General features: G+C 50.5%; 1 protein-coding gene across 2 annotated transcripts; it reads left to right on the forward strand.

The window, feature by feature from the left end:
* Positions 1–1,450: 1,450 nt before the first annotated feature.
* ODAD4 (outer dynein arm docking complex subunit 4) lies at positions 1,451–27,474 on the forward strand. 2 transcript variants are annotated; one of them, XM_060080997.1, is made up of 12 exons: positions 1,451–1,646; positions 3,337–3,468; positions 3,727–3,877; positions 4,524–4,585; positions 5,069–5,234; positions 6,561–6,785; positions 6,961–7,168; positions 12,891–12,977; positions 17,372–17,568; positions 21,224–21,324; positions 23,057–23,138; positions 26,749–27,474. In XM_060080997.1, the coding sequence occupies exons 1-12, from the start codon at positions 1,533–1,535 to the stop codon at positions 27,294–27,296; spliced, it is 2,073 nt and encodes a 690-aa protein (XP_059936980.1). In that variant the 5' UTR covers positions 1,451–1,532; the 3' UTR covers positions 27,297–27,474. The 2 variants fall into 2 exon arrangements, 1 of the variants encoding a protein (XP_059936980.1); XR_009530366.1 differs by lacking the exon at positions 21,224–21,324 and having other exon boundaries at positions 26,749–26,833.
* Positions 27,475–27,840: the final 366 nt, after the last annotated feature.

Genomic DNA, 27,840 nt, shown 5'->3' on the forward strand with positions numbered 1-27,840 from the left:
CTCACTATCGCGGCCTCTCTTGTTGCGGAGCACAGGCTCCAGACGTGCAGGCTCAGTAGTTGTGGCTCACGGGCCTAGTTACTCCACGGCATATGGGATCTTCCCAGACCAGGGCTCGAACCCGTGTCCCCTGCACTGGCAGGCAGATTGTCAACCACTGCGCCACCAGGGAAGCCCCGTCATTATTGTTTTATGCAACGTTCTCCCTGGCTAGACAGAACTCTTCCAGGAAAAAAATGTTATTTTTTTATATTGGTACTAAAGGTATTCTTTTTTAAAATTAAACTTATTTTGAGATAATTACAGATTCATATGCAGTTTTAAGAAATAATACAAAGACATCCCATGTACCCTTTACCCAGTTTCCCCCAATGGTAACATTTTGAAAACCTTTAGTGCAATATCTCAACTAGAAAATAGACACAGATCTTATTCAGGTTTCGCCACCTTTACATGTACTCATTGGTGTGTAGTTGTGCGTAGTTAAGGGTATCTTTTTGCTATTTAAACCTTAACAATGATTTTGTTTGTTCTTAGCTTCCCCCTATGAACACAAGGCTAAGACCCTCGCAATCTCATTGGTGTTGGAAGTTGACATTCTAGAGTAATGTAGTAGAGACTTCCCTGGTAGCACAATGGTTAGGAATCCGCCTGCCAACGCAGGGCACACAGGTTCAATCCCTGGTCTGGGAGGATCCCACATGCCGTGGAGCAACTAAGCCCGCGAGCCACAACTACTGAGCCCTTGTGCCACAACTACTGAAGCCCGCACACCAGAAGCCCCTGCTCCACAACAAGAGAAGCCACAGAAACGAGAAGCCCACGCACGGTAACTAGAGAAAGCACCCCCCGCAGCCAAAAATAAATAAATCTTTAAAAAATATATGTAGCAAATGCAGGGTGTTTATTGGAACCTAGAAGAACCTAGTCCCCCTTTTTTGGGGGGGAGTGGTGGTATGGGAAAGGATATCAGGAAACGCCTGGAGGGGGTGAGGGCCTGCCAGGTGCTCACTAAATGTGTCACATTGAAGGTTAGTGCCCTTAGGTGCCTGGCCGAGGGTCACGCAGTGAGTGTACACAGACCTAGCACTCCGCCTCCGAAGTCCTGGGCTCTCTCCCTCTGATGGTGGTACACGTGCACATGTCCTTGCCACGAATGCCTTACCCCTATTGGGAATTCTGCCCCCAATCTTCTTTCTGTTTTCCTGGCTGTAAATTCTGAACGCCACGCAACGCCAGGAAGAACCGATGTAGCGTGCAACAGCCAACATTACAGAGCGCTCCCGCCTCGCAGGCGCCTTGCAGCTGCTGGCCACGCGCTCGGCTCGCCCCGCTCAACGCGCGGCTGCCTGGACGCATGCGCACGCTGGCAGCGGTTGTGCCCGGGACTCAGCCTTGCGCGCGAGGGGCGGGGCCGGAAGCAGCTCTACGTCTCCCTGTTGCTGAGAGACGGAGCTTCCACAAGCCAGACAGACGTTCTCAGGCTTCTTTTCCTCCCATTCTCCGCTTCATCGTCTCCGAATTGCGTCACCATGGCGGACCCAGAAACTGAAGGCCTGCGAAGCACCTTCCCCTCTTACATGGCGGAGGGCGAGCGGCTCTATCTGTGCGGGGAGTTCGCTAAAGCCGCCCATAGCTTCAGCAACGTGAGTCGCGCTCCGAACCTATCAGCCACCCATCACTGAGGTCCTGATGATTCCTGAACCACCCTATTGTTTCCATTATTCCACTGTTACTTATTGGTGCACATCTGTCACAGATAAGCCCCTGTTTGGCCGTTTTCTACCAATTCCCACTTGCTTTCTGCCTGGTTGTTAATAACCAACCTCTGTGTTAACAGTGACCTCGTCTCCTACTTTTTTACTCAAATGTTTCGCGATTGGCCTCCTTTCCCATACATAACTGCCTGGGAGATTGGCTGGGAGGCTGCTTGCAGAAGTGAAGTCTCTGGCACTCGGTTGCTTCTGGAAGGTGGTCAGTGAATAACTAACATCATAAAACTTTATTGTAGTATAAATAGCTCCACCCTACCCTAAGGGGATTGAGTGCTATTTTAGGATACCAGGCATACTGCCACTTAGCAGTATGAGCCACTTAGCAAGCTTATGGGGGAGGTGCTGTTATTACGCCATTTTGTAGTTGAGGAAACTGATATAGAAGTTGAGTAACACCCAAGGTCACTGAACTAACGAGTGGCAGAGGAAGGATTCAAACTCAGGCACTCAGACTTCAGTGCTGAGGTGCTAACCACCATACTCTACTGTACTGTCTCCCAAATAAGCTTTTGTATGTTTTTATGACTGTTTCTTTTATAACAAATAGCCCGCTTGTTACAAATGGAGTGGTAGGATAGCCCTGTAACAAGTCCTAAGGCTCCCCCTAAAGTCAAGCTTCTCAACTGCTACCTAGAGTCTTTTGGCCCTTTGGATCACCAACCACATCCTAAAACCAAAAATAATTGATCGGATGGGCCAACAATTAAGTTCAGGAGCCCTGCCCCGCGCATTCTCCTCTTTCTGGATCCTGTTTCATCCTGGAGAAGCTCAGGTAGTGAGAAAAGAACATCCCGAGGGCCTATAGCTTTAGGTGAGAAGTGGCCTTTTCTAGGAAAGAAAGTAGCTACTTCTTCTTCCTGGGAATGTGTGAAGGTCTTAGACAGGGGCGGGTACACAGTCTGATGCCTCAGGAAGGACAGTACACTGCAGACTATGGTAATGATCTTAAACAGGAGAAGAGAGGACATGGGGAGTAGGGGAAGCATTCTGCTGCCACTTTAGGGCCAAAATCACAGTTTCCATTTTCCCAGCACTTTCATCTTAATCCCCTGAAATAGTGATTCATTCTCAATAAGCTATGTAAAAAGAGAGGGCTCGTGGAATGGATAACCAAGTTGCAGATTGTCTAAAATCCATTTTGTTAGCCTTCAGAATGCTTAGCCTTCGAGTAGTATTTTGAATGTGTTGTGCAGCCATTACAGGTTCATGGTTGAATTTTTATGCACCGAACACCCTATGATTCTGAGTGGACTGGAGGCATCCCAGACACTAAGAGAAATTCCGAATATCCACAGGGTAGTATATTCTCACATCTCAACCAGTGGTTTCCACAATAGCTTGTGATTTTACCTTGTTCCAGATGAGCCAGATGCAGATAACCTAGTTGACTGAGCAGAGATCAGTGTGGTGCTGCTTTTAGTCTGAAAAGATCCAAAGACCTGTTTGCTGGCCTGTGGAGTCCCCTTGAAACTCTGGCAGGAGGGTTTGGGCTGCTGTGTCCATTTAGGCTTCTTACCTCGCCCTGCCTGATGCCTGTTGATCTGAGTGGTTTCTTCCTCAGGCTCTTCACCTTCAGAATGGAGATAAGAACTGCTTGGTTGCCCGCTCCAAATGCTTCCTCAAGATGGGAGAGCTGGAGAAATCCCTGGCAGATGCTGAGGCTTCACTCCAGGGTGACCCGACTTTCTGCAAGGTGACCGTAAGGGTGGGAGGACTCACTTTTTCTTCAACCCTGCCACCGCCTGCAGCAGCCTCTGATTAGTACTGGTTGAAGAACCAGCCAGACTGCCTGGAGTTTATTGCCTGGAGTTTCCCTTCATAGGTTACTTGCCTGGCTCTCTGACCCTGTATCCCAACATTTATCCTCAACCCAGGGACCCTTCTGTTCCACCACACCTGAGTCCTAGAAGGCCTTGTCTGCTCTCCTTGATTTGACTTCCTCTCATTTCAGGGGATTTTACAAAAGGCGGAGACCCTGTACACCATGGGAGACTTTGAATTTGCCTTGGTGTTCTATCATCGAGGCTACAAGCTGAGGCCCGATCGGGAATTCAAAGTTGGAATTCAGAAAGCCCAGGAAGCCATCAACAATTCAGTGGGAAGTGAGTGACCATGAGGCCTATGCCCTTATCCAGGAGGCTCTTGGAATCCTTAGGTTTGGGGGAAGGCCCGAGGTGCACTGGGTGAGCAGCCACCACCGGAAGGGCTACAGGGAGTCCCAAGCTTGGATCTGGCTGCTCATGATTTCCTTGAGGATTAGGAACTGTCCACTGGGAAGACCAGTCCCCGATCCGCTGTACTGAGCACTGCAGTGTCTGGTTCTCTCCAAAGCCAGATGAGAAGCACCATTTTTCTCACCCCAAGACAGACGAGTAGGCCTCTTTTTGGCCTGGTGTCATAGGGTAGAATGAAGTCCTGAGCCCAGCCTTCCCCGGTCCCTGGCTTCCTCCCTTACCTCATACGCACCAAGGGCTGGCTCTGCCCATCAGCTTAGTGGGGGTGGGGGTGGGTGGAGAGCTTGCCACTGTGGGCAGCAGAGTGTGGAAATGGAGACCACCCCTGCTGCCCAGGGCCTGCTGTGGCCTTAGGCTAGTGGGGGCTGCCTGGCTCCTAGGAGAGTGTTGAACCATTTGCTTGCTAGCCAGCCTCCACCATCCTCCTGCCAAAGGCAACTATTTCCACATAAAATATGTGATAGATGGTGCCTGGGGGCCCGGCCGACCTGAGCCCCAGCTTTTGTCCTTGCAGGTCCTTCTTCTGTTAAGCTGGAGAACAAAGGGGACCTGTCCTTCTTAAGCCAGCAGGTGCAGGTAAGGGCCCTGGCTGCTCTGACATCATCTCCTTAGGAAGGCAGAGGCCACACGTGCCTGCGGAGCACAGGAAGTTCAGCTCGGTGCTCTGTGATGACCTGGAGGGGTGGGATGGGGGCAGTGCTGGGAGGGAGGCCCAAGAGGGAGGGGACATAGGTATACATAGAGCTGATTCACTTCACTGTGCTGCAGAAACTAACACAACACTGTACAGCAATTATACTCCAGTAAAAAAAAACAAGTCTTAATGGCCCTCGTGCCTGGGAGTGATGAGCTCCTGGCCAGTGTGGGCAGTCATGAGATTCTGCCCCAGCTCCTGAGGGGTTTTGGGAGTGTAGCTGTTCCTGGACCAGACACACTCTATGGTTCTCAGCCCACGGTGGTCCTGGAGGGAACGGTCTGGGATCACAGGCTCCGGGGACCTTGGCTGGGTGCTCCAGGCTCCTTTCTGAGGCTCTGTTGGGTATTGCTCCGTGTTCCCAGAGCATGCAAGCCCCGCAGAAGCCTCATCCCGTGAGACAGCTTGTACACCATCCCAAGAGGGAGTCCAAGCGGAAGGGCTCGCTCAAGAGCAAGAAGATCATCCGACAGCTCCTGGGCGAGCTCTATGTGGACAGGGAGTATCTGGAGAAGCTCCTGTTGGATGAAGGTTTCAGACACTTTTTTCGCAACAGGGAACTCGGGGCAAAGGAAATCTGGGGTGGATGCTTAACGTATAAGCCAGAGGCAGAGCCTTTCAAAGGATATTTGCCGACACGTTCCTCTGGAAAGGTTTTGCTACCATTCTCATTTTACAGATGAGGAAACTGAGGCGTAGGGAGGTTAAGTAACTCAGTGACACGGCTCTCGGATTTGAATCCAAGAAGTCCAGTTTCTGAACCAGGGCTCTTAAGTGCTATGGTACCCTGGGAGGGAACGCTGAAGATTTACCACTGCGGTCCCCAAAGGGGTATCCCCTGAGCCTTCAGTCTGTACAGGTCAATCCCCTGTAGAGGGCAAAGCAGTCCAGCTTGGAGGTGCTAGAAGAGGAATCCTAGGACCGTGGAACTGTAATGTCCTAAAACCTCATCCCTCCTTTATCAGAGAGACCCCGAATGGGGAGTAACTCGTCCAAGGTGACGAGCAAGCAAGCTAGTGGTGGAGTTGACAGCAGAGCACAGGCCTCCTAGCCTCCAGAGCAGCACTCTTCCCACCACACCGTGCTGGCAGGGAGAGGAAATAGGACGGAGCCTGCTTCCTCATTAGACATTCATTATATGACTGTCTCGTATAAACATGGGTGGTGGGAGTGTTGCCTTTAGCTACTGAGCCTGAGCAGGGATCACCCTCAAAGCCAATGCCTTTTTCCAGAACTGACTTCCCAAGGTCCTGTGTAGGATTCCCGGCAGGTTGCGTCTCAGGGGCAGCTTCACAGCTGGCACCACTCCTCTGTAACAGGCCTGGATGCTTCCCTCCCTGCAGAGGAGCTTCCATGGAAGGAAGAGGTGGCCGGAACATTACCCAAGTGGCCTTGCAGCGTTGCTCCCAGCTCTGATCTCTGGTTAGGCAGGTGGGCAGAGCTCGGGCATGCCCCTCCAAGTCCCAGCTTGCACAGGCACACTTGGCACCTGGGGACTCGCTTGTCACTGGCAAGCTGGACCAGGTTGTGCATTTCTACTTTGTCTTCTCTGAGGACACAGCTTGAAATAAGGGAGCCCCGAGGGCTGGGAGCTTTTCAGAAAGCTATCCACCAGCTGCTGCTTCTGCTGGCTCCTCATGTCTTGCCGTAAGGGGCCTATGCCCGAAGCCCTGTGCCATGCGAGTGCCTGAAAAGGGGGGCTCTGGCCTCGTCTGCACCCAGTTAGACCCACTCTCCCACCTATGTGCTCTTACTTTCATTACTGTCCCCCAATTCCAGGGAGAGGTCCCCACAGGGAGACCCTTAGCCAAGAGGAGGTGACTCCCCTTAGACGCCTCCCCACACCCTTGCCCACAGACCTGATCAGAGGCACCATCAAGCACGGCCTGACCGTGGAGGACCTCCTCATGACGGGCATCAACTACCTGGACAGGCGCAGTTACTTTTGGGGGCAGCAGAAGCCCATCTACGCCAGGGAGCGGGACCGGAAACTGACGCAAGAGAAGTGGCTGCAGCACCGCAAACGCCGGCCCTCACAGGCGGCCCGCTACGTCCTCAAGAGCCTGGAGGAGATCGACATGTGTGGGTGGTGTTCTCAGAAGGGCGGGCCTGTGGCCAGGTGGGGACAGAGCCTCACGGCAGCCGGAGCCCCTGGCTTCGCTGGCCTGTGGATGGAATCTGGAGGGGGAAGTGGGCTCCCCTGTCAGCCGGGGGGGGGGGCTGCTCCCCGCTCCATATCCCCTCTCTCCCTTCCCAGTGCTGACCAGCGGCAGTGCTGAAGGCAGCCTTCAGAAAGCTGAGAAAGTGCTGAAGAAGGTTCTGGAATGGAACAAAGAGGAGGTGCCGAACAAGGACGAACTGGTCGGAAACTTGCACAGCTGCATAGGGAACGCCCAGATGGAGCTGGGGCAGATGGCGGCAGCCCTGCAGAGCCACAGGAAGGACCTGGAGATCGCCAAGGAATAGTGAGTGCCTGCAAGGGCTTGGAAGGCCAAGCGGCCGAGGCCTGGGGCGGGGGCTACGTCTCGGCCTTTTGCCAGGGCTGCTGGTGGCTGAGCTCCCACTTTCTGCCCTGCGTGCCTGAGGTGGATTCCCCCAGAGGGAGGAGCCACCTACCCAGGACAAGGGCACACCTAGACTGTCAGCTTTTTTTTGCCACAAAAGGAAGGTAGTGGCCCCAGACTCCAAAAAGCTCCCAGTGGTTTGGCTCTTAGGGATATTTTTATGTCATCTCCACAAGCATTCATCAACTCCAGACATGCCAGATGTTGCTAGCATTGCGAACACAGCAGTGACCAGACACAAGGCTCATTTCCCCGCAGAGGTAAAACAAAAAGTGACACAGCTAATAAATCGCAACTGTGCTAAGTGTCATAAGGAAAAAGTACAGGACCCGGTGCTACGAAAAGTGTATTCCAGGAGGACTTGACTGGGTGCTGGGGACACACGTGGCCTGTGGGAGGGCCCAGAGGTAGGCAAGAGGGAGCTTAAGGCCGAGAGGAGGCTGGACCAAGCAGGTAGGGGTTGGATCAAGCAGGGCCTCGGAAACCATGGCACTGACTAAGCTTAGGCTTCGAAGTTGTACCTCCCAGCTGTGGGGCCTTAGGCAGGCACTTAACTAACCTCATGAGCCTGGGTCTCCTCTGTCAAATGGACATAACAGTAGCCCTTACCCGATAGGGTAGAAGGGAGGGCGACATGCAGAAGTTTCCATGAAGATCTCAGAACAGGGCTGCGTATCCGTGATGACTCCTGTGTTGGTTCTCGGGAACCACCTCTTCCCGAGACTGGATGGCCCCTCTCAGGGGTACCATCGCTTTCTGGGCACCCTGGTTCTAACCTCTGGAGTCATTTGTGACCTTCTCTTGCCCGATTCTACTTGCCCCACAGTTCTGAGCCTCTCTGTCTCCCATCCTCCCATTTTTGTTTTAACTTTTTAAAAACGTATTTAATTTATTTATTTTGGCTGCACTGGGTCTTAGTTGAAGCATGCAGGATCTCTTATTGTGGCACGCAGACTTCTTAGTTGTGGCATGTGGGATGTAGTTCCCCAACCAGGGATCGAACCTGGGCCCCCTGCATTGGGAGCATGGAGTCTTAGCCACTGGACCACCAGGGGAGTCCCTCCCATCCTCCCACTTCCTCTCAGGTCAGCCCTCACCTCTCCCTGCCTCGAGCTGCTCCCATACGTCACCTCCAGAGACATGCTGATCTTCACCTGTTGACTGTCCTTCCACTGCTGACACACAGGCCTTGGGCCCTCACTGCCTGCAGGTTAAAAGCAAATGCCTTCACTTGGCACTCAGGGCCCTCTCTGAACCCACTTCGGCACGGCCCTCCAATGTCAGTCCACCCTTCTGGGCCAAACCGGATCTCCTGAACACGCCTGCCACCTGTGTTCTCCCCCTTGTTCATCCGAGTCCTAGAAGCCGTCCGTCCGTTCCCAGCTCATTTCTCACCTGCCCTCCCCGTGCCGAGCAGGAATCTTGCATGTTGGCCATTCCAGGAGTAGAAAACAAGCAAACAACAACCAGCTTTGGAGACAGACCTGAATTTCATTCCTGCCTTTGGCACTTAGAAGCAGTGTGGATTTGATTCAGTTGCTGACCCTCTCAGTTTCCTCATTTCTAATGAAGGCATAATAATACCAACTCATGGGGATTTTGAGGATTAAATAAGTATATACAGTACTTTGGATCCAACTTTCTCCCGTGCCCTAAAGACATAAATCTTTACGTCTTGCCTCCCTTCTGAGCTCCGGACCTGCATATGCAACAGAGTCCAAGGCATTTCCACTTGGATGTCCCACAGGAGCCCCAAATGTAACATGTCCAAAGTGGAACCCCTCATCTTCCTGCCAAATCTCTTGCTTCAGGGCCCCTTATCCATGAAGATGGCACTGGTGGCCACTCAGTCCCCAGGAAGCAGCCAAGGTGGCTTCCCAGACACCTCCCTCCCCTCACTGCTCACGCCAGCCCGCCATGGCCCATCCACGCCTCCTCCTGCCATCGAGAGAACATTCCCTGGACTTCCCTAGTGGTGCAGTGGTTAAGGATCTGCCTGCCAATGCAGGGGCCACGGGTTCGTGCCCTGGTCCAGGAAGATCCCACATGCCGTGGAGCAACGAAGCCCGTGCGCCACAACTACTGAGCTTGTGCTCTAGAGCCCGCAAGCCACAACTACTGAGCCCACATGCCGCAACTACTGAAGCCTGTGCACCTAGAGCCCATGCTCCGCAACAAGAGAAGCCATGGCAATGAGAAGCCTGTGCACCATGACGAAGAGTAGCCCCCACTCGCCGCAACTAGAGAAAGCCCGCGCACAGCAATGACCCAACGCAGCCAAAATAAATAAATTAATTTAAAAAAAAAAGAACATTTCCTTCTCTCTTTCCCTCCCACAGCTCAGTCCAGACCTTACTCACTTCTCGCCTGTTTCCTCCGACCTGGGTTTCCTGCCACCCAGCTGGCCCTTCTGTGCAAAACAAAGCCAGTGGTCGGGAGGCGGTTCCAGCGCCCGGGTCTGCTCAGCTCAGACCGTCCTCCCTGACCTGACTTGCCCTGACCTCGGTTGACCAGGCTCTCTCGGGGCCCTTGGGCATCCTGAGCCCTGGCCAGCACCTCTCAGCTCTGCTTCTGTTCAGCCTTCTCTTTTGCCAGCCCTTTCTTCATCAGCTCCCTCCTCCCCATCCTTCAAATGGTAAAGAAGTGGTTTTTTCTTGGGGAAAGCCCACCATGCGCCCGAGAGTGACTTAGCCGCCCTCCTCCGTGCTCCCTCTCCACACGCCATACGTTTCTCGCCTGCCCTGTAGACCTTGGACTTTTCTACTCCCTTTCTCTTCCCAGCATCTGCCACGTAATGGGCATGGGATGCATGTGCGCTAAGTGGCTGATTAAGCAAACAGAGGTGTTCCTTAAACAAGCTTAGTTCCTTTGCAACATCCACAAACGGGCCTCCAGTCTTTTTTTTTTTTTTCTCCCCTTGGCTGCGCCGGGTCTTAGTTGCGGGATCCAGTTCCCCGACCAGGGATCGAACCCAGGTCCCCTGCCTTGGGAGCGCTGGAGTCTTCCCCGCTGGACCACCAGGGAAGTCCCCGGGCCTCCAGGCTCACCCATGAGTCTCACCTGTGTGCCCTACGGGTGTCCTCAGTGGATCATCCCTGCCCCCACCTCCAAAGCCCACCATCCTTCCAGGCACAGCTCAAATCCCGACTTGTCTGAGCAGCTTCTTCAGTGACCCCAGCCCTCAATTCCTTTCTCTGATTACTCTGTGGATGACTTGATAGCAGGCTCTCTCAGTTCCATTACTGTCCAAGATAACAGTACACCTTATTGTTATGAACAAATTAACATATTTCAACGTGTCTATTCACACCAGAAAAGAGCACCCACTCTGGAAGGGGAGGCTGACATCAGAGCAGCAAACATGGCCCAGAGGCCGGAGAGAGAGGAGCTGAGGGGGCCTCAGAGAGGAGGGAAGGAAAAGATAGGACAAGGGGGGTGGCTCCCTAGGCAGAGGGACAGGGCAGGGGCGGAGGGCTGGGGGAACGGCGGCTCGTGGGCTGGGCAGGGGGGCCAAGACTTGTGGGGAGTGGGAGGACGAGAGGAGGGAGGACCTGGCCGGAAGTAGTGAGGGCCGCGGAGGGCTTTGTTTTCACACCGGTCCGCGGCCTGGTGCTCGACCCAGAACTGTGTGGTGCTCACGTCTCCCCACAACCCCCAGCACCACGCTCCCCTCGCTTCCCTGGGGCCGCGTTGAGATGTGTCCCCCGCCCCCTTTTCAACGTATTTACCTACATATTTATGTACGTGTACACATACATAGGATTTTTAAAACAGAAGTGACTCACTTCTGCGGTTTTTTAAAAAAGAACGTGCCTTGGAAGGGAACGTCTCACTCTTCGAATGGCTTCATCGAAAGGTATTTCAGCGCCCACAGTATGCGCGTAGGTAACTGCATCCCTGCGGACCGACACCGAGGCTGTTCCCTTTTGCCAGCACGCACACAGCTTCGGTGAGACCGCAGACAGATGTGGGTATGTCTGCGGGTCGAGGGATGCCTTGGTCAGGTTTGCATTTAAAAGGCAGCGCGGCCACGGTGGGGAGAGTAAATCAGAGCAGACTTCCTGGAAGACAAGGAAGTCTGCCACTGTGGGCCAGGGGCTGAGGGGCGAAGGGAAGAAAGGGAGCTTGCCTGAGGAGGGAGGGAGTCGGGGAGGGATGCTGGGGGTGGGGCTGCGGTTGGGGGAGGGCTTTCTTGGTTTATTTGTTGGGAAGGAGGTATTTTTTAACAGATCAGAATGTTCATATGGTAATAGTAAAGAACCAGTGGAGGGGGGAGTGATGGCCTTTTCTTTATGGAAATATCTTTTTTGTGTGTGTGTGTGGTATGCGGGCCTCTCACCGCTGTGGCCTCTCCCGCTGCGGAGCACAGGCTCTGGATGCGCAGGCCCAGCGGCCATGGCTCACGGGCGGGCCCAGCCGCTCCGCGGCATGTGGGATCCTCCCAGACCGGGGCACGAACGAACCCGTGTCCCCTGCATCGGCAGGCGGACTCTCAACCACTGCGCCACCAGGGAAGCCCCGAAATATCTTTTTTTTTAAGGTATAAATTTTTTTACTGAAGTATAGTTGATTTACAATGTTGTGTTAATTTCTGCTGTACAGCCAAGTGATTCCGTTATAGATATATATACATTTTTTTCATATTCTTTTCCACTTGATTTATCACAGGATATTGAATATAGTTCCCTGTGCTATACAGTAGGACCTTGTTGTTTATCCATTCTATACATAATAGTTCCATCTGTTAACCCCAAACTCCCCCTCCATCCCTCCCCCACCCCTATTTATGGAAATATATTCATCGCTTTTCTGATGACACGTGAATACTGAAAAAAAAATGTAGATTCTATGGATAAATTAGAAGTTTCCTTCATACTCTCATTTCCCTTGGGTAATCACTGTTAATAGTTAGATTTACGTTCTCTATTTCTTTTTTAAATGCCCGCTTTTTAATTTATTTACTTATTTTTTGGTGGTTTAAAACAACGCATTTATCCTCTTATAGTTCTGGGGGTTAGCTGTCTGAAGGCAGTTTCACTGGCCACAGTCAAGGTGTTGGTAGGGCCACACTCCTTCCAGTGGCTCTGGGGAGAATCTGTTTCCTTGCCTTTTCCAGCTTCTAGAGCTGCAGTTATTGCACTCCTGGGCTCGTGGCCCCTTCCTCCATCGTCAGAGCTTTGAGCACAGCTTCTGCTTCAGGCCCCGCACATTCACTTTTAACACTAATGGGGCAACAGACTTTGTATGTGCTCCCATAATCTGACTTTTAAACTTAATATATCAGGGTTTTTTTCATACACAAAAAATTGCACTGATTGCATTCAGATTGTTTCCACTGTTTATTACTACAAACAACACTCTATTGAGTGTCCTTGTCACATTATATTCTGGAGGTGAATTCCTAGAAGGGGAGTTGCTGGACCAAAGGGATATCTTTGCAAGCTGTTGCCTGTTTGCCCTCTGGAAAAGTCCCGATAATGTCCGTTCCCGGCCACAGGGCTCAAGAGGGCCTGGGTACCGCAGCCTTGCCAGCCTGGGCATCGTCCCTCCAACTGGCCCATCTTTGACTTCTTTCCAGTTTCTGCAGTGCCTAGAATGGCCTTGTCTTGCTTCTTCCCCACAGTGATCTTCCTGATGCCAAGTCCAGGGCCCTGGACAACATTGGCAGGGTTTTTGCCAGAGTTGGGAAATTCCAGCAAGCCATTGACACGTGAGTGACCCGGGACTGTCCCCTCCCTACTCTGGGGCCAGGACATCCCACCCTCCCACTGGACTCCCAGACTGGGGCAGGATGTCAGGCAAAGAGGCATCAGAAGGCCCGAGTTTGGCTACTGGCTGTGCTGAGTGACCAGGGGCAAGCCACTTTGTAAACTCTGTGGCTCATCAGTTAAATTAATTAATAGAATAGAATCATCATTTTCTCCAAATTTCCCAGTGACAAGAGTCACCGAGGACACTTGTTAAGCGTATGAATTACTGGGCCTCTCTCCTGGAAATTCTCATTCTACAGGTCTGGGTTAGAGCTCAGGAATCTGACTTTAACAAGGACTCCAGGTGACCCTTACTTTGGGCAAGTTCAGGACCAGGTGGACCACTGACTTCTGGGAGCTCTTCAGAGATTATTCTGTCACTCTGTGCAGTCACGTGGGGTCACTGGGAATGGAGTCTGAGCTCTCCAAAGGGCTTAACTGCTGGACTTTTGATGTCCAGACCTGGGGCTGGTGACCTGCTCCAGTGGGGTGACTCAACCCCAGGGAGACTCGAGGGCGGGCTTGACCACACAGTGAGAAATTGTCCTTCAGGCCTTCGTTGCTTGACTGGAAAAGACTTGATCACCAGAGCCTTCTGTTCCACGTCATATGGTTTCCCCAATGGCCCCTGGTGTCTAGGTGCCAAAAGACAGAGGCCTGTGAGTGTTCACCTACCCACTTGTTGTGCTTTTCTAAGAATTTGTCCATTTCTTCCAGGTTGTCCATTTTATTGGCATAGAGTTGCTTGTAGTAGTCTCTTAGGATGCTTTGTATTTCTGCGGTGTCTGTTGTAACTTCTCCTTTTTCACTTCTAATTTTATTGATTTGAGTCCTCTCCCTCTTTTTCTTGATGAGTCTAGCTAATGGTTTATCCATTTTGTTTATCTTCTCAAAGAACCAGCTTTTAGTTTTATTGATCTTTGCTATTGTTTTCTTTGTTTCTATTTCATTTATTTCTGCTCTGATCTTTATGATTTCCTTCCTTCTGCTAACTTTGGGTTTTGCGTGTTCTTCTTTCTCTAGTTCCTTTAGGTCTAAGGTTAGATTGTTTATTTGAGATTTTTCTTGTTTCTTGAGGTAGGCTTGTATAGCTATAAACTTCCCTCTTAGAACTGCTTTTGCCACATCCCATAGGTTTTGGATCATCATGTTTTCATTGTCATTTGTCTCTAGGTATTTTTTGATTTCCTCTTTGATTTCTTCAGTGATCTCTTGTTTACTTAGTAACGTATTGTTTAGCCTCCATGTGTTTGTGTTTTTTACATTTTTTTCCCTGTAATTGATTTCTAATCTCGTAGCGTTGTGGTCAGAAAAGATGCTTGATATGATTTCAATTTTCTTAAATTTACTGAGGCTTGATTTGTGACCCAAGATGTGATCTATCCTGGAGAATGTTCCGTGCACACTTGAGAAGAAAGTGTAATCTGCTGTTTTTGGATGGCATGTCCTATAAATATCAATTAAATCTATCTGGTCTATTGTGTCATTTAATGCTTGTGTTTCCTTATTACTTTTCTGTTTGGATGATCTGTCCATTGGTGTAAGTGAGGTGTTAAAGTCCCCCACTATTATTGTGTTACTGTCCATTTCCTCTTTTATAGCTGTTAGCAGTTGCCTTATGTACTGAGGTGCTCCTATGTTGGGTGCATATGTATTTATAATTGTTATATCTTCTTCTTGGATTGATCCCTTGATCATTAAATAGTGTCCTTCCTTGCCTCTTGTAACATTCTTTATTTTAAAGTCTATTTTATCTGATATGAGTATTGCTACTCCAGCTTTCTTTTGATTTTTGATTTTTGATTTCCATTTGCATGGAATATCTTTTTCCATCTGTATGTGTCCCTAAGTCTGAAGTGGTTCTCTCGTAGACAGCATATATATGGGTCTTGTTTTTGTATCCATTCAGTAAGCCTGTGTCTTTTGGTTGGAGCATTTAATCCATTCACGTTTAAGGTAATTATCAATATGTATGTTCCTATTACTATTTTCTTAATTGTTTTGGGTTTGTTTTTGTAGGTCCTTTTCTTCTCTTGTGTTTCCCACTCAGAGAAGTTCCTTTAGCATTTGTTGTAGAGCTGGTTCGGTGGTGCTGAATTCTCTTAGCTTTTGCTTGTCTGTAAAGCTTTTGATTTCTCCATCGAATCTGAATGAGATCCTTGCTGGGTAGAGTAATCTTGGTTGTAGGTTCTTCCCTTTCATCACTTTAAGTATATCATGCCACTCCCTTCTGGCTTTGTAGAGTTTCTGCTGAGAAATCAGCTGTTAACCTTATGGGAGTTCCCTTGTATGTTATTTGTCGTTTTTTCCTTGCTGCTTTCAATAATTTTTCTTTGTCTTTAATTTTTGCCAGTTTGATGACTATGTGTCTCAGCGTGCTTCTCCTTGGGTTTATCCTGTATGGGACTCTCTGTGCTTCCTGGACTTGGGTGGCTATTTCCTTTCCCATGTTAGGGAAGTTTTCGACTAGACTATAATCTCTTCAAATATTTTCTTAGGTCCTTTCTCTCTCTCTTCTCCTTCTGGGACCCCTATAATGTGAATGCTGTTGTGTTTAATGTTGTCCCAGAGGTCTCTTAGGCTGTCTTCATTTCTTTTCATTCTTTTTTCTTTATTCTGTTCTGCAGCAGTGAATTCCACCATTCTGTCTTCCAGGTCACTTATCCGTTCTTCTGCCTCAGGTATTCTGCTATTGATTCCTTCTGGTGTATTTTTCATTTCAGTTATTGTATTGTTCATCTCTGTTTGTTTGTTCTTTAATTCTTCTAGGTCTTTGTTAAACATTTCTTGCATCTTCTCAGTCTTTGCCTCCATTCTTTTTCCAGGGTCCTGGATCATCTTCACTATCATTATTCTGAATTCTTTTTCTGGAAGGTTGCCTATCTCCACTTCATTTAGTTTTTTTTCTGGGGTTTTATCTTGTTCCTTCATCTGGTACACAGCCCTCTGCCTTTTCATCTTGTCTATCTTTCTGTCAATGTGTTTTTGTTCCACAGGCTGCAGGATTGTGCTTGCTTCTGCTGTCTGCCCTCTGGTGGATGAGGCTATCTAAGAGGCTTGTGCAAGTTTTCTGATGGGAGGGACTGGTGGTGGGTAGATCTGGCTGTTGCTCTGGTGGGCAGAGCTCAGTAAAACTTTAATCCACTTGTCTGCTGATGGGTGGGGCTGGGTCCCCTCCCTGTTTGTTTTTTGGCCTGAGGCAACCCAACACTGGAGTCTACCTGGCTCTTTGGTGGGGCTAATGGCAGACTCTGGGAGGGCTCATGCCAAGGAGTACTTCCCAGAACTTCTGCTGCCAGTGTCCTTGTCCTCACAGTGAGACAGAACCACCCCCTGCCTCTGCAGGAGACCCTCCAACACTAGCAGGTAGGCCTGGTTCAGTCTCTGTGGGGTCACTGCTCCTTCCCCTGGGTCCCGATGCGCACACTATTTTGTGTGTTCCCTCCAAGAGTGGAGTCTCTGTTTACCCGAGTCCTGTCTAAGTCCTGCAATCAAATCCCACTAGCCTTCAAAGTCTGATTCTCTAGGAATTCCTCCTCCCATTGCTGGACCCCCAGGTTGGGAAGCCTGACGTGGGGCTCAGAACCTTCACTCCAGTGGATGGACTTCTGGGGTATAAGTGTTCTCCAGTCTGTGAGTCACCCACCCAGCAGTTATGGGATTTGATTTTATTGTGATTGCACCCCTCCTACCGTCTCACTGTGGCTTCTCCTTTGTCTTTGGATGTGGGGTATCTTTTTTGGTGAGTTCCAGTGTCTTTCTGTCGATGACTGTTCAGCAGTTAGTTGTGATTCTGGTGTTCTTGCAAGAGGGAGTGAGAGCACGTCCTTCTACTCCGCCATCTTGAACCAATCCCTGTATCTTTTTATAATAAAACGTTTTATAGCAAATGTGCTTAATGTTAAAATATTAATTTGGAAAATATAGAAAAGTAAAAGGAAAAGTCTTCAGTCCCACCACCCAAAGACAAGTACTAATTCTAATCCTGCTCTTACTTTTATTGATATTTTGTTTTTTCATTCCAATCTTTTTTCTGTGTTGATTTTCTCTTACATGTGCTTAATAATATTCTTAAATGTTATTATGTTATTTCAAATGCTGTTTTACAAACATTATTTTCAACTCTTGTATCATCAAAGCCAGTCCAAAGAGAATTCGGTCCATCTCTTTGGATGTACCAAAATAGCTTTGGTAGTTTAAAAATATGTTAATGCTTGTTAGCTCCACCCCTGTCTCTAAAAGGACTGGTAGTTGGAGAACAGTTTTTCTTCTGCCACCAGTAGGAAGCCCGGCCTCCTATGGCCGAGTGCAGGGCCTGAGCGGAAGGAGCTGACCCTGGTTCTTGTGTCCCCAGATGGGAGGAGAAGATCCCTCTGGCCAAAAGCACCCTGGAGAAGACTTGGCTGTTCCACGAGATTGGCCGCTGCTACTTGGAGCTGGACCAGGCCTGGCAGGCCCAGAATTACGGTGAGAAGTCCCTGCAGTGCGCCGAGGAAGAAGGGGACATCGAGTGGCAGCTGAACGCCAGTGTTCTGGTGGCACAGGCACAAGGTATGGGCCCCATGAGGACCACCCTACCTTTCCCATGTCAGGGCCAGGAATTCTGTGGCCTGAACTTACCATCCCAGTGTATCCCTGCGCTGAGACTTCTGATTCTGAGAGTGGGGATAAACCCCTGCATTTTGACCAGCGTATGTAGTGCCTACTTTAAGCTAAGCTCAGTTAGGGCTTGGGGGCCCCTGAGAACTGCCCTGCCCTTGAGGAGCTCATCTGCAGACCAGCACAGTGTCATGTTGTCATCAAAACAGCTCCACTCCTCTTGCCTCGGTAGCCTTTACATGTGCCTTCTTGTACCTAATCACTGTGCAAGCCAGTGATGGAGGCATTATTGTCCTCCTCTTTTTTTTTTTTTTTTTTTCGCGGTACGCGGGCCTCTCACTGTTGTGGCCTCTCCCGTTGAGGAGCACAGGCTCCGGACACGCAGGCTCAGCGGCCATGGCTCACGGGCCCAGCCGCTCCGCGGCATGTGGGATCTTCCCGGACCGGGGCACGAACCTGTGTCCCCTGCATCGGCAGACGGACTCTCAACCACTGCGCCACCAGGGAAGCCCTGTCCTCCTCTTACAGTTGGGGAACCGGAGACTCTGCGTGGTTCAGCAGATTGCCCCAGGTCACGTGAGGGAACTTTTTAGGGTGATGGAAAAGTTTTAAAACTGGGTTGTGCTGATCACTGCACAAGCCTATAAATTTACCCCAAATCATTGAACTGTATACTTACGAACAGGTGCATTTTATACTAAGTGAATTACATCTCAGTAAAGTTGTTAAAAAACAGCAAGGGGCAGGGGTGAGGAGGAACAGATGAAACAAGATTGGTGATATTTTGGTATTTTTAAAAATTTTTAAATTTTATATTGGAGTATAGTTGATTTACAATATTGTGTTAGTTTCAGGTGTACAGCAAAGTGACTTCGTTACACATATACATAGGTCTATTCTTTTTTCAGATTCTTTTCCCATATAGGTTATGACAGAGTACTGAGGAGAGTCTCCTGTGCTGCGCAGTAGATCCTTGTTGCTTATCTATTTTATATGTAGTAGTGTGTGTATGTTAATCCCAACCTCCTAATTTATCCTAATTTATCTCTCCCCCCAACCTTTCCCCTTTGGTAAGTTTGTTTTCTAAGTCTGTGAGTTAGTTTCTGTTTTGTAAATAAGTTTATGTGTATCATTTTTTAAGCTTCCACATATAAGTGATATCACATGATATTTGAAGCTGGGTGATGAGTAATGGGGGCTCATGATACTATTCCTTCAACTTTTCTGTATATTTGAAATATTTCATAATATGAACTTTAAAAACAAATAGCTTGGGCTTCCCTGGTGGCGCAGTGGTTGAGAGTCCGCCTGCCAATGCAGGGGACATGGGTTCATGCCCCGGTCCGGGAAGATCCCACATGCCGCGGAGCGGCTGGGCCCGTGAGCCATGGCCGCTGAGCCTGCGCGTCCGGAGCCTGTGCTCCACAACGGGAGAGGCCACAATAGTGAGAGGCCTGCGTACCGCAAAAAAACCCACAAAAAACAGCTTACAGTAATAAGTAAGCAGGGGAGCTCGGGCTCCTAATCACTGTGCTGAGCTGCCCTGCTCCGGGCATGCAGCTGACCCCAGAGAAGGAGGAAGTGTGATAGGTGCTCTGATCAGGGGCCTTATCACACATTCACTTATTCACATCACAGATGCTTACCTGGCATCTTCTAGGCACCAAGGCTGGGCATACAGTAGGGAGCAAAACTGGTAACTATTTCCTGCCTCCATGCCTGAGGAGTAACTTTTAAGCACAAACATTAAGAATGCAAAGGCACCAGCTGTTCCAAGACCTGAAGACAGAACTTTTCAGCCAAAGGGACCACATTTAGGGAGGTGGGCAGGAGTTTGGCTGGTTTAAGAAACTGAAGGAGACCAGTGTCAAGCTCCTGGGGGCCAGGAAAGTCTGGAGAGAGGAGGCTGGTAAGGGGCCAGATCCACAGGGCCTCATGGGCCTCGTTACATATTGTAGATTCTTTCCTAAAAACATAGAGAAAACCACTTGAAAACTGTAAACTGGTGAAGACATGATTACTGTGGCCTTTCCTAGAACTCTCCCCTGTTCCCGTGAGGACTTTTCCTTCTTTGGCTGTGCAGCAGGGCTTGCGCGATCCTAGTTCCGCAACCAGGGATTGAACCCAGACCCCAGCTGTGAAAGCGCCCAGTCCTAACCACTGGGAGGTCTTATTAGGCCCTGAGGGCCTTTGGAGAAACAGGCCACTCACTGCCGGTCTCAGTTTCCCCACTCTAGGGTGGAAAAATCCAATCAAGTGCAGCAGCCCGAGAGCCACTGGGCTGTAGAGGCAACACAGCCGAGCGGGCAGATCTTGGGCTCTGGGCCCTCCTGGCAAGTGCCACTCTGTGCCTCAGTTTCGTCCTCTGTAAATAGGGATAATTATATCAATAGTATGTACCTAGAGGGTTGGTGTGAAGAAATAAGGTAATGCCTAAGCGTGTAAGCACTTAGAACAAGAACTAGCATATAGCAAGCACTCCAGAAATACTCATTTCTTCCTTCCTGCCCTCTCATCAGCTTCCCATAAGTGTTTCTAACACAGATGAGAAACAATTACAGTCCTTAGAAAAGTCGATTTGTGGCTCAACGAAAATGTAAATATAAATGTGTAGATTTGTGGATACACAGGGGGGAAAAGAAGAGGAAAGGGGCTCCCAGAATGAAGATAACTTCAGGTTATAGATTCAGTTAAAAGGAATGGCCTTTACTGCTTCACTCCCGTAAGTGTTATGACTCCTCTTCCGACCTACGGTGTCCCAATGACATTGACATTTATTCAGGGTGGTCTCTGAGGGATTACAGTGACTTTCCTTCTTTTCAAATGTGTATTTGAAAAAGAAATGTGTATTGACCTCGTTCACTGTGACTCCACAGACTTTCAGAACTCTATTAGAATTGCTTTTCGGATATAATGCCTTTTGCAGTTTGACTTATGGACACAAGGCCCTCCTTTCCCTGGGGATCCCAAAGCAGTTCATCGTGGTGGGGGTTGGATCTTGGGGTACTCAGTTATAAGAGGAAGCAGTGGTGTGTAAAGAAAGTGGAGTGTGGTGTTCCCAGACCCTGGCAGGTGAGCACTTTTCTCCTTCCTTCCTGAAATTAACCTCTTTTCAAGGGCAGTCAGTCAGTCCATAGGCCATTGTCCCTGGCCCAGCAGTAACCTGTCCAGTGAGTGAGCTCGGGGGAGCTGCCTCCTCTCTGGGTTCGGATTGTACCAGCGTGGGCATTGATGTCCCAGCCGCTGGCCCACGAGTCACAGCCAGCCCATCCAGATGTGTTTGGTCTCCACAGTGTTCTTAACAAATTTGAGTGAACATTAAAAAAAAAAAAAAAATCTCCTTTTCTGGAACAATCTAGAGATGGGGCAAGATAGAGTTGTCCCCCTGGAGACGCATGATGTGGGCACAGACCCCTTCCCTCACTGACTCTTTGCACCTGAAATCCAAGGCTCAGCTTCTCAGGTTCTGGTCCTTAGTGGTGAGGACCCAGGAATGTCTGGAAAGGGTGGTGCTGGGAGGCCCAGATGCTGCCCGCCTGGGCTGCAGGGCAGCCGTATCGTGCAGCACACAATGTCACAATCTTCCTGTCTCCCTCGTGCTCTTCAGTGAAGCTGAGAGACTTCGAGTCGGCAGTGAACAACTTTGAGAAGGCCCTGGAGAGAGCGAAGCTCGTCCATAACAACCAGGCACAGCAGGCCATCATCAACGTGAGCCTCTCCCCCGCTGGGCCGGCTCTGGGGCTGGGTGGGCCCAGGGGCCCTCAGCCCTAGATATTTATCACCCCCCAACTGCAGGGCACATTCTGGGTAGGGCCGTGGCTTTCCGCTGTTTGTTACTGCCATCAGTTTATATAGCAACCCAACCAATACCCATACTGTGAACTTTTTATTTTGGGCCGCGCCTTGCAGCGCAGCTTGCAGGATCTTAGTTCCCGGACCAGGGATCGAACCCGCACCCTCGGCAGTGAAAGCTTGGAGTCCCAGCCACTGGACTGCCAGGGAATTCACCTCAATACACATATTTTTATTTGAAAAAACAGACAAAAAATAGAAAGTTTTACAAAACATATTTACCTTTACTATGTACACTGATATTTCCTACTCTATTCTATTTTCTTTTCATTCCTTTTCTTTAATGCTGGCTGAGCCCTCCTAAGCGGATTTTAGGACTTGCAGTTTGAAAAATACCAGCCCCCCCAAACCCCCACCCACCCCCAGGAGTCAATAAGAAATCAGTGTGATTGCCTCACTCGCGCTGCTTGGTCAGGCAGCCGCTAGCCACCTGCAGCCATTTAGAGGAAAAGGAACTAAAAGTAAGTAAAAGTTACAGTTCAGTTCCTCAGTCACACCAGCCATGTTTCAAGTGCTCAATAGCCACGTGAGTCCTCTGGTACCACACGGTGCAGATCTAAAGTCTTCCCATCACTGCACCAAAGGTGACGACCGTGGTCCCGGCCCTCAGGAAGTGTGGTGTCTACAGGAAGCTTAGAACACAACGCCCTCATTCCTGACCCATGCAACAGGGACTAGGGGATTCAGCATGAGAGCCTCAGCGGGTAGGCAGGGCTGGGCCTTTCCCCTCAAGGAGGGTTTGAGGTCGCCTTGGAGGCTGGGCAGGTTTTGAAAGTAGGAGGCAAAGAGAAGCGCCTGTCAAGCCAAATGGACCCACGGCCCTAAGTGGCTCGTCATGGGACCAGGCCCCTGACCTTTCACCCCCTGGAATGGCATCTCCAGGCAGGAAAGCATACGAGGGGGGCAGACCAACACTGCACAAGAGAGTCCAGGCCCCGCAGACGTTTCCTGAGTGTCTAGTGGTGTTCCGCCCCGGGCAGGTCAAGGGGAGGGCTGCGACGAAGAGGGCAGGGTTGCCCTCAAGATGCATACGGGCTGAGTTCCAGGTCCCCGGGGGTCCTGCAGACACCGTGGAAGCCCCTCGGAAGGCAGGCCAGCCCCCAGCCACAGTGTGTGGCTGAGTCCCCTCCGTGGCTTGCTGCCTGGCTGAGGGCTGAAGGGCTTGCCTTTTCTCTTTTACATTGGCTGAAGCCAAGAGAAGCTTTAGGTTAAAAGGTGGGACTCAGTAGACAGACGCAACCCCCCAGAACAGGCCTGAGCCCGAGGGAAATGAGTCTGAGTTGCCTGCCAGCCACTCTCATACCACTTAGTGTGGGGCGTTCCAAGTGCACAGTATCCGCTAACCTCAGGGCGGGAGTCTTCAGAGGAGCCAGGGGAAAGGGGAGGGGGCAGGGGTCAGAGGAGCCAGGGGAAAGGGGAGGGGGCAGGGGTCAGAGGAGCCAGGGGAAAGGGGAGGGGGCAGGGGTCAGAGGAGCCAGGGGAAAGGGGAGGGGGCAGGGTTCTGCGCAGCCCTGCCTCCTGGCGCTGGGGCTTGGGTGGGGCAAGGACAGGTCACACGGGAGCTCACCAGCTCCTCTGCCACCCACAGGCCCTGGACGATGCCAACAAGGGCATCATTGAAGAGCTGAAGAAAACCAACTACAGGGAGATACTCGAAGACAAGGAGAAAGGTGAGTACTGGGGCCCCGAAGACGGCAACCTCAGAACCCTCCCTCTGCTTTCCTTCTGGCAGTCTTTGCCACGCTTTCCTGCCGCTCCTTCGGTCGGGGGCTTGGCACTGCTCACCGAGCATTCTGATTTCAGTGCCGCCACCAACCCCAGCCTTCCTCGGGACCGGAGAGGGAGACCTCGGGCTGTCGGCCCTGATTCTTCAGTACTCCCGTATTTCTTTTTTTTTTTTTTTTTTGTACAGTACTTATATATATTTTATTTTGCCTTTAGTTTTTTTTTTTTTTCCATTTTTTTTAATTAGTTTCTGCTTTATAACAAAGTGAATCAGTCATACATATACATCTGTTCCCACATCCCCTCCCTCATGCATCTCCCTCCCTCCCACCCTCCCTATCCCTCCCCTCCAGGCAGTCACAAAGCACCGAGCTGATCTCCCTGTGCTCTGCGGCTGCTTCCCACTGTCTATCTAGCCTACGTTTGGTAGTGTATATATGTCCATGCCTCTCTTTCGCTTTGTCACAGCTTACCCTTCCCCCTCCCCATATCCTCAAGTCCATTCTCAAGTAGGTCTGTGTCTTTATTCCCGTTTTACCCCTAGGTTCTTCATGACATTTTTTTTTCTTATATTCCATATATATGTGTTAGCATACGGTATTTGTCTTTCCCTTTCTGACTTACTTCACTCTGTATGACAGACTCTAGGTCTATCCACCTCATTACAAATAGCTCAGTTTCGTTTCTTTTTATGGCTGAGTAATATTCCATTGTATATATGTGCCACATCTTCTTTATCCATTCATCCGATGATGGACACTTAGGTTGTTTCCAGCTCCGGGCTATTGTGAATAGAGCTGCAATGAACATTTTGGTACATGTCTCTTTTTGAATTATGGTTTTCTCAGGGTATATGCCTAGTAGTGGGATTGCTGGATCATATGGTAGTTCTATTTTTAGTTTTTTAAGGAACCTCCATACTGTTCTCCATAGTGGCTGTACCAATTCACATTCCCACCAGCAGTGCAAGAGTGTTCCCTTTTCTCCACACCCTCTCCAGCATTTATTGTTTCTAGATTTCTTGATGATGGCCATTCTGACTGGTGTGAGATGAATGCTCAACATCATTAGAGAAATGCAAATCAAATCTACAATGAGATATACTCCCGTATTTCTTTAATCAATTCATCAACTCTTTGTTGAGCGCTTGTCACGTGCCAGGAAGGTGTGAGATTTGGGAGGAGACAGAAGCTCGGTCCCTGCCCCGGAGGAGCCCACAGCCCAGTGGGAAAGCCAGGCCCACAGCCCAGTGGGAAAGCCAGGCAATTAGAGTTGCCGGCGACCAGGGCTCCTGCACCGGAGCCTGCTGTGCAGGGAGACAGTGCTGTGCTGTGAGAGCCCGGGCAGGGGCGCTCCCAGTTCTGTGGGGAGGTAGGGAATGCTTCCAAGAGGGAGAATCTTCCGCTTCAGCCTCCAAAAGATGCCCAAGCATTTTCCAGATAGAGATGGAAGGTTGAGGGCATTTCCGGTGGGAAACAGCAGGAGCAAAGACAGAGGTGGAATGACAGTAGCTTACACTGCGGGGGCTCTAATCGCTGGCCCGACACTGGGTTAAGCATTAGACAGAAGGATCTCCCTCGGTCCTTCCCACCTAGGAGGTAGGTGCTGTTTTGGGGGCACTGGAGCCTGAGTGGAGCCACGTCACACAGCAGTCTGACTCAGAGCCACACGCTCCCCTGCTGCCGGCATCTGCTCTTCAGGGCCAGCAGTGGGCAGCGCAGGGGACCCGAGGGCCAGCTGAGGTGCATAGGTGGCAGGGCTGTGCTCCTGCTGGCCGGTCTAGCCCTTATCACATTCTTTCTCCGGAGGGCTCCAGGGAGTAGAGAGGCCTTTGATCCCCCGCTTGCTCTAGGCTGTCTGACTGGCTCCCATGAAAGGAGTGAGGGAAGAGGAAGTGGCTGGGACTCCAGGCCCCACGGAGTCGACAGGGACCAAGGACGGGCCCCAGAGGGGGCAGGGATGATAAGAGAAGCTGACCTCCACTCGGTGCTTCCTGCGTGCCAGGCACTCGTCTAAGCTTTATACATGCCGACTCATCTGATCCCTCCCAGAGCACTAAGAAATAAGTATTTCATGCTTGATTTTACGGATGAGGACATGGAGGCAGAGGGGTTAAAGTCCCACAGCGGTTTCCAGTCTCCAGCAGCCTACCTCCGGAACCCATGCTTTTCCCATGCTTCTGCAGTTTCTGTCCGCCCCTCTGAGGGGCCCTCCCTCCAGCCAAATCGCAGTAAAGGGGAGCTGGGGCCGGGGCTCCGGGCTCCTCGGGGGACAGAGCCCCTTGCAGGCACCGAGGCTGAAACCCTCTCTGATCCAGGTACAGCAGCGGGAATTTGGGCACGGGGTTTCTGGGCACCTGAGCAGCCAGATGACAGCCTTTTATTATCCAGCACCTGCCACGTGGTGGCCAGATCCCCTCAGAGAGGATCTGCCTCTGCCTCCACACACCCTTGGAACTGCTCTCAGAAGCCACAGAAGCAATAATGTGAAGGGTACAGCAGGGAAATGGCAGATGCTCCAAGCATCCTCCTCCCTTGGCCGACGGAGTGCTGGGAAAGGCATCCTGAAAACTCCTCTGGAAGGCCCTGAGGCCAGCGGCAGCTGCTGGGCACTTCCCTTCCCGGACAGCAGGTGGCAGCATTGCATGTGTCTTGGCCAAACCACGTCACTTTCCTGCTCTGAACCCAGAGCCCCTATAGGCGGCTTAGAAACCAGGGCTTCCAGGAAGAGAATGTGGAGGAGACTCAGGAAGGGATTGGTAACTTTTCTCTGTAGCTGGTAAAAACAACGAGCAAAGATCCCTTGGGTTGTAAAATTGCTCTCCATCCGAACTTCCACCACAATCTGCTCACATTTTTACGGGGAACCTCCTAACAAATGATGAATATGCTTCCCGGGGACGAAGGGGAATGCAGAATGGGGATGCCGGAGGAGAAGCCTCCGTCCTTTCCCAGCACCTGTGCTAGTTCTCATAGGGAAAAAGAAAGAATGTGGTCTGGGGGCAGACTGTCCTGGGTTCAAATCCTGGCTCTGCCAGTTATTTATTTGCAATGTAACCATCGTTTGTGATTTTCCCTTTATCAATCTCAGGTCCCTTGATTGCAAACTCGAATCAGTAACACTATGCAATTTTTTTTTTTTTTTTTTTTTGCGGTACGCGGGCCTCTCACCGCTGTGGCCTCTCCCGTTGCGGAGCGCAGGCTCCGGACGCACAGGCTCAGCGGCCGTGGCTCACGGGCCCAGCCGCTCCGCGGCATGTGGGATCCTCCCGGACCGGGGCACGAACCCGCGTCCCCTGCATCGGCAGGCGGACTCTCAACCACTGCGCCACCAGGGAAGCCCCACTATGCAATTTTCTGATGACCGAACGGTATAATCTATGCCGCTCACATGATGCCAGGAGCAGAGCTGGCGCTCAGTAAATGATGATCCCTTTTCTCATTTTGGAAAAGAGTGCTGTCTCTTAGAAGCATAGGCCCCCACAGGCTGGGGTTCCCCCAGGCCCGGAGAAGGACAAACTTCTACCTTTCTTCCCTCCTTTCTCTTGTTTTTCAGAAGATGCCACTACTTTGGATAGTATAACGGTGATGGCAAAGGAGAAGGAAACGATGAGGAGAATGAGAGATGAACCCGAGACGGTGATGAAGCAGTGTGAGCGGGAGCAAATGGAGAGTGAGAAAGAGACCGAAGGTGACTTGTCTAAGGAAACCCTGGGGATCACAGCTAGTGGACCAGAAGAACATTGGCAGAGAGGAGAAGTAGAAAAAGCCAGCCCCTCAAGGAGTAAAGGACCAGCTGCGATGGAGGGAGGTCCAGGAGATGTTGCCAAGGGACAATCTGGAGAAGCAGGCAGGAAACTAACAGAAGTGAACAGAGGGGAAAGAAGAGAAATTTACAGGAGGCCTTCAGAACTGGACCAAAACCTCTCAGAAGAATCAAGCAGAAGGGAATCCGAAGGACTAGAGAAGACCCTTTCAGAAATCGGCAGAAGAGGGTCAGAAGCACTGGGGAAAACAGAATCAGGAGAAATAAGAGAACCGGAAATAACAGAAAATTCCGAAAAAGTGGAGAAAGATGAAAAGGAAGACGAAGCCATCGAGTAGCCATTAGGATCAGGAGGCTGGTGTTCACAGGGACCACGGAGATCTTGTTAAACTGGACCTTCAAGCTGAGATTTGTCTCTAATAGGAAAACATGTGGACTGGGTCCCACAGGTCACCTCTGTCTCTTTCTATTACTGTTTTCCCTTTAAATGTGCATCTTTCACTCTTACAAACCCTGAGTCTGTCATTTTGCCTCCTTACCCCCACCCATTCTCAGAAGAGCCTTAGAGAATGAACGAGCGGGCATGGGGTACCACTTTCCTAGCAGAACTCTGATGTTCTGATTAGGTGAGAAACACGGAGACCCCCAAACAAGGCCTGACCCAGAATGTGACCAAGGTGTGAAACGCGGTCCTCCTCCCCAGGCCCTGTGCAAGGACCTCATGGAAGAAATGAGAAAGGTGCTAAGAAGAAAGGGTTTCAGGAGAGTGAAGAAACAGACGAGCTCCAAGGAGCTCAAAAAGCTTAAAGGGAGGAGGAAAGAGAAAGGCCTGGGAGTAGAGGTATGTCTGCCCAGCTGCTGGCCATTGGTTTGTCTTGCTGA

This window comes from Mesoplodon densirostris, chromosome 18 (assembly GCF_025265405.1).
Source record: "Mesoplodon densirostris isolate mMesDen1 chromosome 18, mMesDen1 primary haplotype, whole genome shotgun sequence".
Classification (NCBI taxonomy): domain Eukaryota; kingdom Metazoa; phylum Chordata; class Mammalia; order Artiodactyla; family Ziphiidae; genus Mesoplodon; species Mesoplodon densirostris.